This window comes from Euprymna scolopes, chromosome 38 (assembly GCF_053919585.1).
Source record: "Euprymna scolopes isolate OS-2025 chromosome 38, ASM5391958v1, whole genome shotgun sequence".
NCBI lineage: Eukaryota > Metazoa > Mollusca > Cephalopoda > Sepiida > Sepiolidae > Euprymna > Euprymna scolopes.
Window position 1 is genome coordinate 55,617,078 of NC_136519.1, and position 13,659 is coordinate 55,630,736.

At 31.9% G+C, this 13,659-nt stretch overlaps 1 protein-coding gene across 2 annotated transcripts in view; it reads right to left on the minus strand.

The window, feature by feature from the left end:
- LOC145263153 (splicing factor 3B subunit 1-like) overlaps positions 1-13,659 on the minus strand; it is a 144,317-nt gene that overhangs the window by 23,664 nt on the left and 106,994 nt on the right. For both annotated transcript variants that reach the window (XM_080120150.1, XM_080120151.1), the window contains one exon: positions 354-539. In XM_080120150.1, coding sequence (XP_079976276.1) covers positions 354-539 — 186 coding nt within the window. The remainder of the gene's footprint in view (positions 1-353; positions 540-13,659) is intronic.

Consider the following 13,659-nt stretch of genomic DNA (forward strand, 5'->3'; position numbering starts at 1 on the left):
GGTATCAATATATTTTCATCCTTTGTTAAATATTATGAAAATAAAAAAGATGTGCAAAAATTTTTTTTCAATCACTACCAATTCATTTGATTATTTAAATAAAAAAATATTTTAAAGATACCCCCTAAATTTTAAATAATAACGCCTAAATTTTAAATGATAACCCCTTAAAAAAACGTCAAAGAAAGATTTATTAAAATAAAATCAAATTGATATGTTATTAAAACGATAAAAATGGTTAATCTGAAGCATAAAGTTTGCAATTTTTGCACAACTGTGAAGTTGGATCACAAAACAAAAATAAGGAAAGACTTTCAACCTGTAATAGAAAGTAAAAAATAAAAAAGGCTCACCCGATAGCTTTGGCGATATAACCAAATGTGTTGACTGTTGCTCGCCGAATCGCTTTCTTGTGGGCTTTCAATAATTCCAAAAGCTCAAAGCAAATTCTCATCCATTCTCGAGCAGAAACAAATTCCGCCCCTCGATCAGCAATTCGACCAACCAAATCGATGCAGTTTTCTTGGACTTTTTCTTGTCTGGAAAATGAGGCAACAGAAAAGAACTTTAAAACATTCAATTCATTATTTTATTAAATATAGAAAATCAGAAGGAAACATTTTTTTAAATCAATATTACCCACTTATATATCTACTTTTTTCTTCTTTGGAAAATTCACTACTGAACACATTGTTTCATTCAGGGCAGCACTGGGTAGAATCAGCATATATATATATATATATATATATATATATATATATATATATAAACCAAAACCCAAAAAGCAAATTTATCATGTTCGACATAGATGCGTACTACCCCTCCATTTCCCCTGCACTATTTAAGAATGCACTTAAACTAGCAGAAGATGAAACTGACTTAACGAAGTTTTTTTTTTTTTTACATAGGCGTCACCACTTATCAAGGCCGATAGGCCACTCAAGGATAAAGGTTAAAGAGTGTAGAGTAGTCAAAAGGATAATATAGTAATCGATAGTAATGGAAGTTCGGTAAATTTGCTAACTTAAGTAGAATGGCTCATCAGAAACTTGTTCACGTTGGACTTGAAGACAACCATATTATAGTCAGCTGGAAAGCAGGAAAACGGAAGACAATTCCACAGGCGTGCAGTTCTAAGAAAGAAGCTTTGATCATGGAATCTATGTTTAGGTTTAGGCACAGATAAAGAGTGTGGAAAATTATTGATAATGTTTTCAGCTAGTCTAGTGTTCCTTGTGAAAGTTTGGCGAGGAGGGGGGCATAGATTGAAGCTCAGTCGAACACTTTCCATAAAAATAACGATAAAGCAGAGACAAACTCGCAACATCTCTTCTGTGAGATAGAGGTTGCAGCGAAGAGAAAAGGACATCTCCCACCAGGACACAAAGTCTATTTTGAACCTTATCAAGGCAGGACAAGTCTTTTCTAGCAGCTCCTGCCCATATGTGGCAACAGTATTCCATCCTTGGACGTATCTGGCTCTTATATAGATAGAAAATTGCATCAGCAGTGAGATATCTACTGGATCGATAGAAGGATCCCAACATTTTTCCAGCGGCCTTGGCAACAGATTTGATGTACGTATTCCATTTAAGATCAGGAGTAAAGGTCAAGCCCAGAGGAGAGAGAATCGGAGAGAACTTGGTCGTTTACTGTCTTAGATGTGCTACCATAGATGGTAGTGTCGTCAGCAAAAATGTCTACGAATGATGTAAGGATGTGATTTGGAAGATCATTAATGTAGATCAGGAAAAGAGTTGGGCCCAGGATGGACCCCTGAGGGACTCCAGCATTTATACTGTGAGCTTCTGATTTTTGCCCATCAACTACTACTCTTTTTAACCTATCAGAGAGAAATGATTTAATAATTGAGAAGACATTTCCAGCTATACCATAGCTGGAGATCTTGTGAAGTAAATCTTTATGCCATACCCTATCAAAGGCCTTTGATATGTCAAGAGCAATTGCCCTAGAAAGGTTGCTTCTGTCGAGAGATTCGCTAATCCTATGAGATATAACTGTAAGCACATCTGCTGTAGATCTAGCAGAATGGAAACCATATTGTGTGTCACTAAGAAGGTTATTTTTGCTGAGATGGTTGATTACTTCTCTATTTAACACAGATTCCAGCAACTTACTCATGACGCACGGGAGATTATTGGCCTGTACTGAGAGGGGGATGAACGATCACCTGAATTCTTAAATACAGGGCATACTGATGAGATTTTCCAGGGTGATGAGAAGCAATTCTCCTTAAGACAATGTTTAAACGGTTTTGTAAGTATGGGTGCTAGTTCTGGTTGAAGTTTTTTTGAGTACTATAATTGGAATACCGTCAGGGCCAGTTCCTTTACTGGAATCAAGATTTTTAATTAGCTTGGCAACATCACATACAGATATTTGTATATCACATAGTGTGTTTTCTGATACAGGAGGAAATATTGGGGGTTGGAGGCCTTGGTCACAAAGGGTAGAATTGGTTGCAAAGTTCTTGGCAAAGAGTTTGGCTTTGTCTGATGCTGACAAATTTAGAAAGTTAGAAATTGAAATTATAAAAATAGCCAGGAAAACCTTAATCAGATATAATGGCGAACTGTGGACTAGAAAAGATAGAGAGAGCCATTTTGACATTACAATGGGTGCCCCAGACACCTCGCAGGTCACTGACTTGGTTGGTCTCTACTTACTAAAGGAGATAGACAAGACAATTCTAGGCTTAAATGGGGGACTTTATAGGGACGGCGCACTTTTCGTAGTCAATTCTAGCGACCGTATTACGGAAAAATCAAGAAAAAACATCAGAAATTTTTTTAAGGAACATGGATTAGAGATAACAATGGATCGCAATTGCAAAATAGTTAAATGGACGTTACCCTCAACCTAAACAATAGCACATACGAACCTTATCACAAACCTAACCAGAAAATTTCTACATAGATTACCGATCGAACCATCCGAAATGCATGAAGAAAGCGCTGATCCCCAACATTTCTAAAAGAATTTCAGAACTTTCCAAGAATGAGAATCTTTTTGAAAAAAGCAAGGAATACTACAATGAGGCCCTTAGGAGATCAGGATACAACGGAAAAATTGAATATAACAGTAACAATAATAGTAACTACAAACAAATAGTAACAATAATGGTAACCGCAAACCCAGCTGTATAATCTCATACAACATGGCAATGGGAACTAGAAAAAAAAACAAAGATTAATAAGGGAAACGTTGAAAATGATCTTAAGAATAGGAACGGTGGGGGAAATAATAACAGCAGAATAAGGAAGGATGAGAGTGGCATCATTAATAAGAAAAATAGATGCAAGAGACAGGTTTGGTTTAATCCACCATTCAGCGAGCACATCAAAAATAATATACCTAAGGAATTCTATAGAATAATAGACCAAAACTTCTCCCCTGAAAATAAATTAAGCAAAATAATAAATAGAAACTCTGTAAAATTATCTTTCTCAACGTCCAGAAACTTAACTAACACTATAATCAGAACAACAGAAAAATCAGCAAAATAAGGAACAACAACGAACTAGCATCAAACGCAAGTATCCTAAATAGAAATTGTAACTGCAGAATACCTGAAAATTGTCCGTTGGATGGGAAATGTCTAACCTCAGAAATAGTGTATAAATGCGAGATAAAAACCAACAACACTAAGAAGGTATATCTGGGTGCCACGGGAACAGAGTTTAAGGACAGATATAGAAACCACGTAGTATCATTTAAAAAGGAACCTGGGACAGAAATTAATAGGGATGGTGTGAATGACAGTAAGGGGGTGGGCACAAAAATAAGCATTAAAAATAAAAACAAAAAGAGAAACACAACTGAATTAGGTTATTGGATTAGGGAACTTAGCAGGAATAATGAAAAAATTTGAATTAAAATGACCAGTAGTGGACAGGGGGAGGAAGTACATCCCTGGGAAATCAAAAGATGCAATTTATGTTTATTGGAAACCTTCTACATAGTGAATTCTAAAGAGGAAATTTTGAATAAAAGACTAGATGCCATACAGGGATGTCTTCACAGAAATAGATTTCTGCTATCACGCCTTAAATGTAACTGAGGCATAAATCTTTTTATTTTTTTTTACAATAATAAGGATCATCAGATGCTAGGATTAAATTTTAATGTAGAGTTAAATAGCTAGAATTGTTACAATCTAAATGAACGATCCAAATCCCACATGCTAATAAAACTTCCATTCTTCTTAACCGGATAGGAAATATAAATCAGGTATACAGCTCATCTAAGAATGGTTTTTTTTCTCCATAACGATGAGCATCATTGTATTCAATCATAGCAGTATGGACGGTGAAATAAGAGTTACCCTCTTCAAATCAATAAAACAACTTAGTAATTAAACCTGTTATTATTAAAAAATAAAAATTAAATTAGCAATTTGGGGGTTGCAAAATTTATGTAAATATAATTTCATCAGATTTTGCCATCCATACACCCCAAGTTGGTAGAATCCATACTGACTTACTTATTTACCTACAGCAATTCCTGTTCTAAATGTTTTTACCCATAAATGCAGGAGTAGACACACTTGTAACCATGGGTGGTTTTGTTGTCAGAATAATAACTAGAGGATATATATTTTATTTATTTAGACACCCAAAAATACAACGCATGAATTAAGTGATTAGTAACAGAGGCGGGTTAAACCGTGGCCTTCGTTATAAAGATGGCCGGCCAGCTGAAAAAATGACGTCATCGCTGAGGTCCCAACAAGCAAGATATGTGGAACTCTTAGACTGTCAATAATGAACAGTAATTTTTACAGACAGCGTTACAAAACTTCAAAATTGGATTAAAATAAAGAAATAAAGAAAGAACACGATGATTTATACTGAAACTCATCTAATATTAATAATAAAAAAATAATAAAAAAAAACACAAGTTATTTGTTTAAGTATATTATAAGCAATTGAATATTTCGTTGTATTATAGATTTTAAAGATTAGAATGCGTTCTTTAATTACTTATAAATTACATTTTAAAAAAGTGAAGGAACACGATTTGATTTGAAATAAACTTGAAGTTTATTTAATATAATTAAATGAAAATTATGTATGTAAGATTATGAATATTTGAAGCAGAACACAAGCAAAACATTTGATATGAGTTAAGACAATAAAAAATATTAAAATTAAACTTTTTTTTAAATCAAAATGAATATTTTTTTTAAATCAAAATGAATATTTTTTAATCAAAATGAATATTTTTAATCAAAATGAACCACAATATTTTTTCAAAATCAAAAACAATATTTTTAATAAATTCATGAAATATTGCGTAGTAAAAAAATTAACCTAAAGAAAAAATCATGTTTCTTATTTAAGATTATTTCACCACATAACAAAAATAACATGCAAAATCATTTTTTTTATATCCATAAAGTTTGTTAAAATACGTGGGTTTGTATTACTGTACACATAGATTCGAAAAAGTTGTCAAAAAACAAATATATAACAAATAAATGTTATCAAAGGCAAGATAAGTTACTTTTCTGCCAAACTTTTTTATTCAATGTAACATGTTTATTCAGCTCGAAAAACATAGTGTTTACCGATGTATTCGAAAATTCCAGATGGCGTCTGATTCTCTCTTTAACACGGTAAGTTTGGGAAAAGGTGTTATAAATACAAAACCTGATAAAATACTGTTAAAAACTCGCTCAATATATGTTACCGTGACATAGGTTGACATATATTCGGCGGGTTTTTAATAGTATGTTGTATAGTTTTTTATTTATAACACCTTATCCCAAACTTACCGTGTTAAAGAGAGAATCAGACGCCATCTTGAATTTTCGAATACATCGGTAAACACTATGTTTTTCGAGCTGAATAAACATGTTACATTGAATAAAAACACGAAAAATATTTGGTAGAAAAGTAACTTATCTTGCCTTTGATAACATTTATTTGTTATATATTTGTTTTTGACAACTTTTTCGAATCTATGTGTACAGTAATACAAACCCAATTACGTTAATGAAATGAATTGTACCTATTTACTATGCCTCCCCACGGGACAGAGTTAGACACCAGGGTCGTTTTTTAACGTGGAGAAAAGGTACAAAAATAAAAATTGTCTCAGTCGTGAAGGATTTCTCCTCCGCCGAAAGAGAACAAGAAATAGAATGCAGCATCTCGAGAACAGATACTACACTTTGATCTTGTCCCGAAGCCCAAGACTGTTTAAGACCACAAGTGAACGCGCGTTTTTTTTTGTTTTTAGTTTAGTTTCATATATATATATATATATATATATATATAAGTATTTTTAAATTTTATCTTTCTAGCTTTAAAAAGAAAAGTTTAAAAATTTTATCAGCCGGCATAATTTATTTTTAAATATTGAAAAATTTCAGGAAAATTAATTTTTGTTAGATTTTTAAAACGTGTGTCAACAGCTTAAAAAAATCGTGTTTTAAAGAGTCGATGTTGTCTCGCATTTTCATTAGTTTTGTATGCTGTAAAAATTTTTTTTTTAATATTAGCAATTTATTTGAAGCTTCTTCTTTTGAATGGTAAAACATTTAGGATGATAATATTGAATTAAATTATAGTTACATCGTGTTAAATACAGGGGGGGGAGCACGTTAAAACTTACTTTGCTAAATGGAGATGGTGTAAAATCTTTTTTTTTTTTACTGCATTATAATTCTTTATCTTTCAGAAATGAAAATACTGTCACTTTTTGGTCCTTTACGATAATTTCCTCAGCAAGTTGGAACGATGCACCGTGAAGGCATTTTAATAAAAAAAGAAATATTACACTGACTTCAAGACGTTACGAGTGCCTACCGGTGTCACCGGTATGGACTATCCGTGATGACGTCAGCAGATTAAATTATTTTTGCCCACCGGCCATCTTGTCTTTTAAGACGGTCTTGGTTAAACCCATGGGCTAAGACCATTCTTTGAGATCAAAACAAAATCTATATACTTAATTGGTTAAGTAAGCCATCGTAGCAAGTTCTGGCTCTGTCTGATTAAGTTAAATCAATTATTAAATCATAGACACCTTCTAGTAATCGATAAACCAAAAACACCAAACCGCCTGAATTACCTCCCTTTGACCATTATAGAATACAAATCGACCCAATTTAAAACAAAATTAACAATACTTAATATAATTCATTTTATCCTACTTAACGATATGAAAACATTTTTCAAGTAGAATAACAACGAATCTTAAAACATTAAATAACAATAAATGGATTAGAATACTTCACCCGTAATATTATAGGAGGATTTTTTATATATCTTTAATACACCCATTTTATTTACGCTTGTATTCAATTAAACTTTGAAACTAAAAGGGTCTTAAATCCGAGCACAAATATAACGATAATCTATAAACATTATCTGCCACTAATACGAAACTAAAACTAACCGTAACATTTTTGCAAGGCTATTACGGCCATAATATCGAAACAAAAATTTTAAAAATTAAGTATTGGGCAACAAAGAAATAACAAGATCTAATTTAGGAACCCAACGAATGGAATATATAAAAAAAAAAAAATAATAAAAAAATTCTTTTAAATGGCTTAGGGCTCATTGTAGGAACTTGCCATGCTCTTAAATAAGGATACGAAAATTAGGCGATATATTAATATTTAAATGGGATTTTCCGTAACCACAACAAAGGTAGATGTTTCTCGCATGCCTTTCTAGCTAGGGATTCACCTTCCTTCCCTTCAAAAAAAAAAAAAAAAAAAAATGCTCCATTGCCAAAAGTGTGCTTTTCATAAAGTCTGAAGAAATGCTGGTTTTGAAAATTTTCAAATGACATAATGCTTGAAATTGTCGAACTGGACATGGAAACAATTGTAACGTAAATTGAAATACACTTTTTGTTGCCACCAACACCTTTTTTTGAAGTCTTGTTTTTGCTTACACAGTATATTAATGCTCAATTATAAAATTTGATAATTTTGTAGCTTACTCTTTAAGTCAACCATTTTTGGCTTAAAACTCATTAGTATATGAAAATTTACTGAATTTCACAAACTCAGTATAATTACATATAAGTATATATATATATATATATATATATATATATATATATAGAGAGAGAGAGAGAGAGAGAGAGAGAGAGAGAGAGGTATGACCATAATAAAGATGAATTTTCAACTTCATAACAAATAACCGTAAAAACTTAAAAAAATAAAATTGATTTGTATAATACTGTAGTCCTAGTTTTTCTTTTCTAAGTCATAATGGGGGTTCATCTGTTTCTACATATAAGCTTTCCACTGGGGAGGTGGGGAAGGCTCCTAGAGCCAATCTTAGCCCTTGGTGATGTATAATGTATAATTCCTTTACGTAGGACTTTCTTGCAGATCCATAAATATAGCATCCATAATCCAGCTTGGATCTGTATAATTTAATTATTGAGCTTTTGTCTGCACCCCAGTCTGTGTGAGCTACTACTTTTAAGAGTTGGATGGCTTTGTTGCATTTTTGTTTGAGGTATTTCATATGAGGAATGAATGTTAGCTTTTTATCAAAGATGATGCTCAAGTACTTATATTGATCAACTATAGGTATTATTTCATTGTCCAGTTTCAATATTGGGTCATGGTGCATTTTCCGGATTTGGCAGAAATTGATGGCTTTTATTTTTTCATTTGAAAATTTAAACCCATTTTTTGTTGTCCATTCATTCATTTTGTTTAGACAAAGTTGTAAATGGTGTTCTATTCTTGGAATATATTTTGATCTATAACAGATCAGGAAATCACCGACAGAGGGCACATTCTGTTCCTGCATTTATATTTGTAACAATATTATTCATTTTAATGCTAAAAAGCGTGACAGACAGGATGCTTCCTTGTGGTACCCCCCCCCCCGTTTCTTGTTTTTTTTTTTACTGATGGATAGGGTATCACTTAGTTGTACATTAAATTGTCTATCATTTATAAAATTTGTGATGAAAATGGGCATTCTGCCTTTTTAACTCTTGCAAATCTTTTATTATGCCATGCCTCCATGCTGAGTTATGTTTTTCAATATCGAAAAAGACTGCTGTTAGATATTCTTTCTTAAGAAAGGCTTCTCTGATGAAGGTTTCTAGCCGTATCAGGTGGTCCATGGGACTTTTTTTTGTTCCTAAATCTTGACTGATAATCTGTAATCAAATTATTTGTCTCTAGTTACCATACTAATCTGCTGTTAACCATTCTTTCCACTATTTTGGAAATACAGCTAGTAAGTGCTATAAGTCAGTAATGGCTGGTTGTATTTTTTGTATTATTTGTCCGAAACTGGAGTTTTTCCTTTTCTGTTTTTTCCTTAATAATTTGGAATTTTTTGTTCGAGTTTTTGGGGGAGTAGTTATTTTTACAAAAGTTTCAGCAAAACAATCTACCATTTCTTTCTTGCTAGTAGTAGGTGTTTAGTAGGGTTGCTGTTATTTTTCCCTGAAATTTTTCAGATCATGTCCAAGAGACCTTTTTACTTTTTGTATTTGCATTTATTTTTGATACATAGTTTTTCCATGATGTTCGCTTTGATTCTTTAATGGTTTTGCAAGCTTTAGCTCTACTGTTTTTATATTTATCGAGATTTTCTTTAGTTGATTCTCTTTTGAATTTTCTTAGTATAGCTCGACGAGTTCTGATGGCTGCTTTGCATTTTTCATCAAACCAGGGTTTATTATGTTTTGGGGAGGTAGAGCTTTTTGGAATGCATTCCTCAGCAATATTATACAGTGTATTCGTAAAATATATGATATTATTTTGGTTTGAATTATTATCCTATGTTAGTTTAGTCCAACATAAATTTTGGAATTTTTCCCAATCAGCCTTCTGTAAGTTCCATTGGGGTATTTTGTTTTCTGGCATTGGATCATTATTTTCAAGTGTAATGGGAAAGTGATCACTTTCATATGAATCTTCTAGTACATTTCATTTGTAATCCAAGGCAAGTGTTGGATCACATAATGTTAAATCAATTGATGTGAATGGACCAGTTCCTGGGTGTAAATAAGTGTGTGTTTTATCATTAAACAGATATAGGTTTTTGTTATTATATTTTCTATAGTTTTTCCCCTTTTGCTTGTTTTTTTCACTTCCCCATATCTCATTATGGCTGTTTAATTCTCTCATAAGGATGTATGACTTTGGAAGTTGTTATATTAGTTTGCTTAAATCTGTTTTTGTGATGCTTTTATTGGCGGGCATGTATAACGAGCAAATGTTGATAGTTTTGTGAAGTGCTGCTTTTATTGCAGTAGCCTGCAGTTTTGTATTCTGTTGTATTTGACTTTGGGGTATGTTATTTCTAATAAGAATTAATGTACCTCTAGAGGCTCTGAGTCCAGTATCGTGTACATGGTTATATTGGTTGTAGTTTTTTGTTTTTATGTTGTCATTTGATTTCATAAAGGTTTCTTGGAGACAGACTACTACTCTCCATCTCTTTGCATGTAGAGGGTGTGTCTCTTGTTAGTGTCTGTGTCTCAGCTGAGAAATCTTGCTGAGTTTTTTTTATTTTTAATGTTTTAGTTTGGGGCTTTTTGATTGGCTCTGTCTTACGCAGCTCTTCTGACTTTCGGTCTTGATTAATTAAAATTTATTTCGTTTTCAATTAATACTGTTTCTGCTTTTTGTTTATTTTAATTTTTGGAAGGAGGTTTTGTGTTTTCCTGTTCTGCTTCCATCTTTTCTGATATTGTGTGTTTAATGTTTGTTTTTGTCCTTGTTTGTGACTTAGATCTTTCATTTTATTCTTTTTATTTTATTCATATTTTTTTTATAATTTTTGTTGATCAGATTCTTTTTTACTCTTTGTTTTTGGTTTTGGTCACTTAATTGAGTTTTTGAAAATACTAGTATTTGTTTCTTGTTAGTTTCATTTTGGTTTGTTTTTTTAAATTTGGTACTCGTACAGTTTAATCAAGACATTAAAAAATGAAAATATCGAAAAAGTTTAAATTGTACATATACGTTATGGAATTAAGTTCTCCAAAAAAAAATTTCACTTAATTTCATGAAGCAGTTTTTTTTTTTTGTTTTTTTTTACAGCGAAAAAACAATTTATGATACCAAGCAAAAGGTTCGCTTTTTGGGAAAAAACGCTAGTAATAAAAATGGGGAAGGGAGTGTTGGCGCTTTAAATTGAGTTATCTCCCTGTGGCCTGTTCTCAAAATTAAAAAAAAAAAAAAATCAAAAGATGTCTACCTTCAATGTGCTGTCATAAAAACATGTTTTTCCGCTGTAAAAAAAAACAAAAAAAAAAAAAAAAAAAGAAAAAAAAAAAAAAAACTCAATCAAATTAAGTGAAATTTTTTTTTCGGAGATCCTCAGTTCAAAAGTGATATGTACCTTTTTTCTATATTTTCATTTTTTAATGTCTTCATTAAACTGTACAAGTGCCCAAAATTTCAACTAGAATTTTGAGTTCATAAATGAGTTTATTGAGTAACTCTTGGTAGTTGGTTTGGTTTGAATTTTTTGTGATATGCGCACAGGTGTTTACTTTTTGGTAGTCGTTTACCATTTTCCTTGCTTCAGGGAAGTATATATTTGCTTATATTTTCTTTGTATTTTACTTCCACAATTTCTTTTTCCTTTTTGAAGGTTTTGCATATTTTGGAGTATGCTGGATAGTTTTCCAGGCAATTTGAACATTTAAGTTTCATTGGGACATTCGTTTTCTGTGTGGTTGGGTCCTTTTAGACCACATTTTCCACATGTTTTGTGCCCTCTGCAAATTTCTCTATGATGCCCATATTTTTGGCACTTAAAACATCTCAGAGGGATTGGTATATATGGTTCCACTTTTTGATTATGTATCCAATTTTGATTTCTTTTGGGGTTTTAGGGGTATTAAATGTTAATATATAAGTCATTGTAGGTATGGATTGACCATTCCTTTTTATGTTGATTCAGGCGCGACCAATTACTCCCTGTTTTCTCAGAGCATTTTTGATTTCTTCTGTTGTAGCTAGTGTTAGTTAATGGCTTTTTATGATAACCTTTTGAAGTGTTTAACCTTACGTGGACAAAAGTCTTGCATTTATAAATATGGAATTTTTCCATTCCTAAGAGGTTTTTGCATATTTATGATTGTTTGGCAGCCTGATCTGGTTGCACAAGTATATGCAATTTAAGCTTGCCATTTTTTTTTTTTTTTTTTTAAACTGTTTTTGGGTTGCCATATTGGATCAATACTTTTTCAATTAAAAATGGAGACAAATAGCTGGTCTTTATTCCTTCCAAGATTTCAATAACTATGAATCTTGGAAAGTTTTCTTTATATGTTCAGGATTGAATTCTTGCTCACTGTCTGAGCTGGTGACATCTGAAATGTCAGAGTGTGTTCTTTTGGTTTTTCTGAGTTTTGATTATTAGATCCATGTGTAGTTGATTAGTTTTTCATCTTTCTTGCTCCTCACCCTCCTTGGAGCCCAAATGTGGGAGATGTTGGGAGGGAAACCCATTCACCCTTTCATCCCAAGACAAAAAAATACATACTCAATCAGGTGAGTTTGTGCTATTGCTTCCTGATTCCTCTTTTAGTTTCATTTTTCCAGTTTAATAGAAACATTGGGTAGAGAGCGATTGTGTAGTTTTATCTCAGCAATTGATTGACCCTTGCCACCACCTTCTAACACTTACTTGGTTTGCCCGTGTTTGTAGTAAGAGTAAGAAGATATTGTATTATCCTTAGACTTTTTTTTTGAATGTTGTAATTGACATTTGTTAGTGTAAGTGTTAGGGCTTGGCATTGATTGGATCGGGCCTCTCTAACCTCCCATCTAGGTAAAGTCGAGGTAAAGGCACAGGTAGTGTGTTGCAACTTTTTTTTCACCCAAGTCATGGACTGCTCAATCACCAGGATCACGTCTCAAGAAATTATGGGTCGCTACCTAAAGCCAACAGGTAGCTCCATTGAAGGACTTTAATTCTATCCAGTGAGGCAGTCCGCATATTTTGATGCCCCACAAATGGGGTCAAGTCAAATCTTTTTATGCTTCAAGTTGTTTATTTCTTTAAATATTTATTCATGGATTTTAGTTTAGTTGTTTTTATTAATTCCTTTCCTAATCATAATGTTTTTTATTAATTCCTTTCCTAACCATAATGTTTTTTATTAATTCCTTTCCTAACCATAATGTTTTTATTAATTCCTTTCCTAACCATAATGTTTTTATTAATTCCTTTCCTAACCATAATGTTTTTATTAATTCCTTTCCTAACCATAATGTTTTTATTAATTCCTTTCCTAACCATAATGTTTTTATTAATTCCTTTAATTTTTTTAATTTTTATTAATTCCTTTCCTAACCATAATGTTTTTATTAATTCCTTTCCTAACCATAATGTTTTTATTAATTCCTTTCCTAACCATAATGTTTTTATTAATTCCTTTCCTAATCATGTTTTTATTAATTCCTTTCCTAACCATAATGTTTTTATTAATTCCTTTCCTAACCATGTTTTTATTAATTCCTTTCCTAATCATGTTTTTATTAATTCCTTTCCTAATCATAATGTTTTTATTAATTCCTTTCCTAATCATAATGTTTTTATTAATTCCTTTCCTAATCATAATGTTTTTATTAATTCCTTTCCTAACCATAATGTTTTTATTAATTCCTTTCCTAACCATAATGTT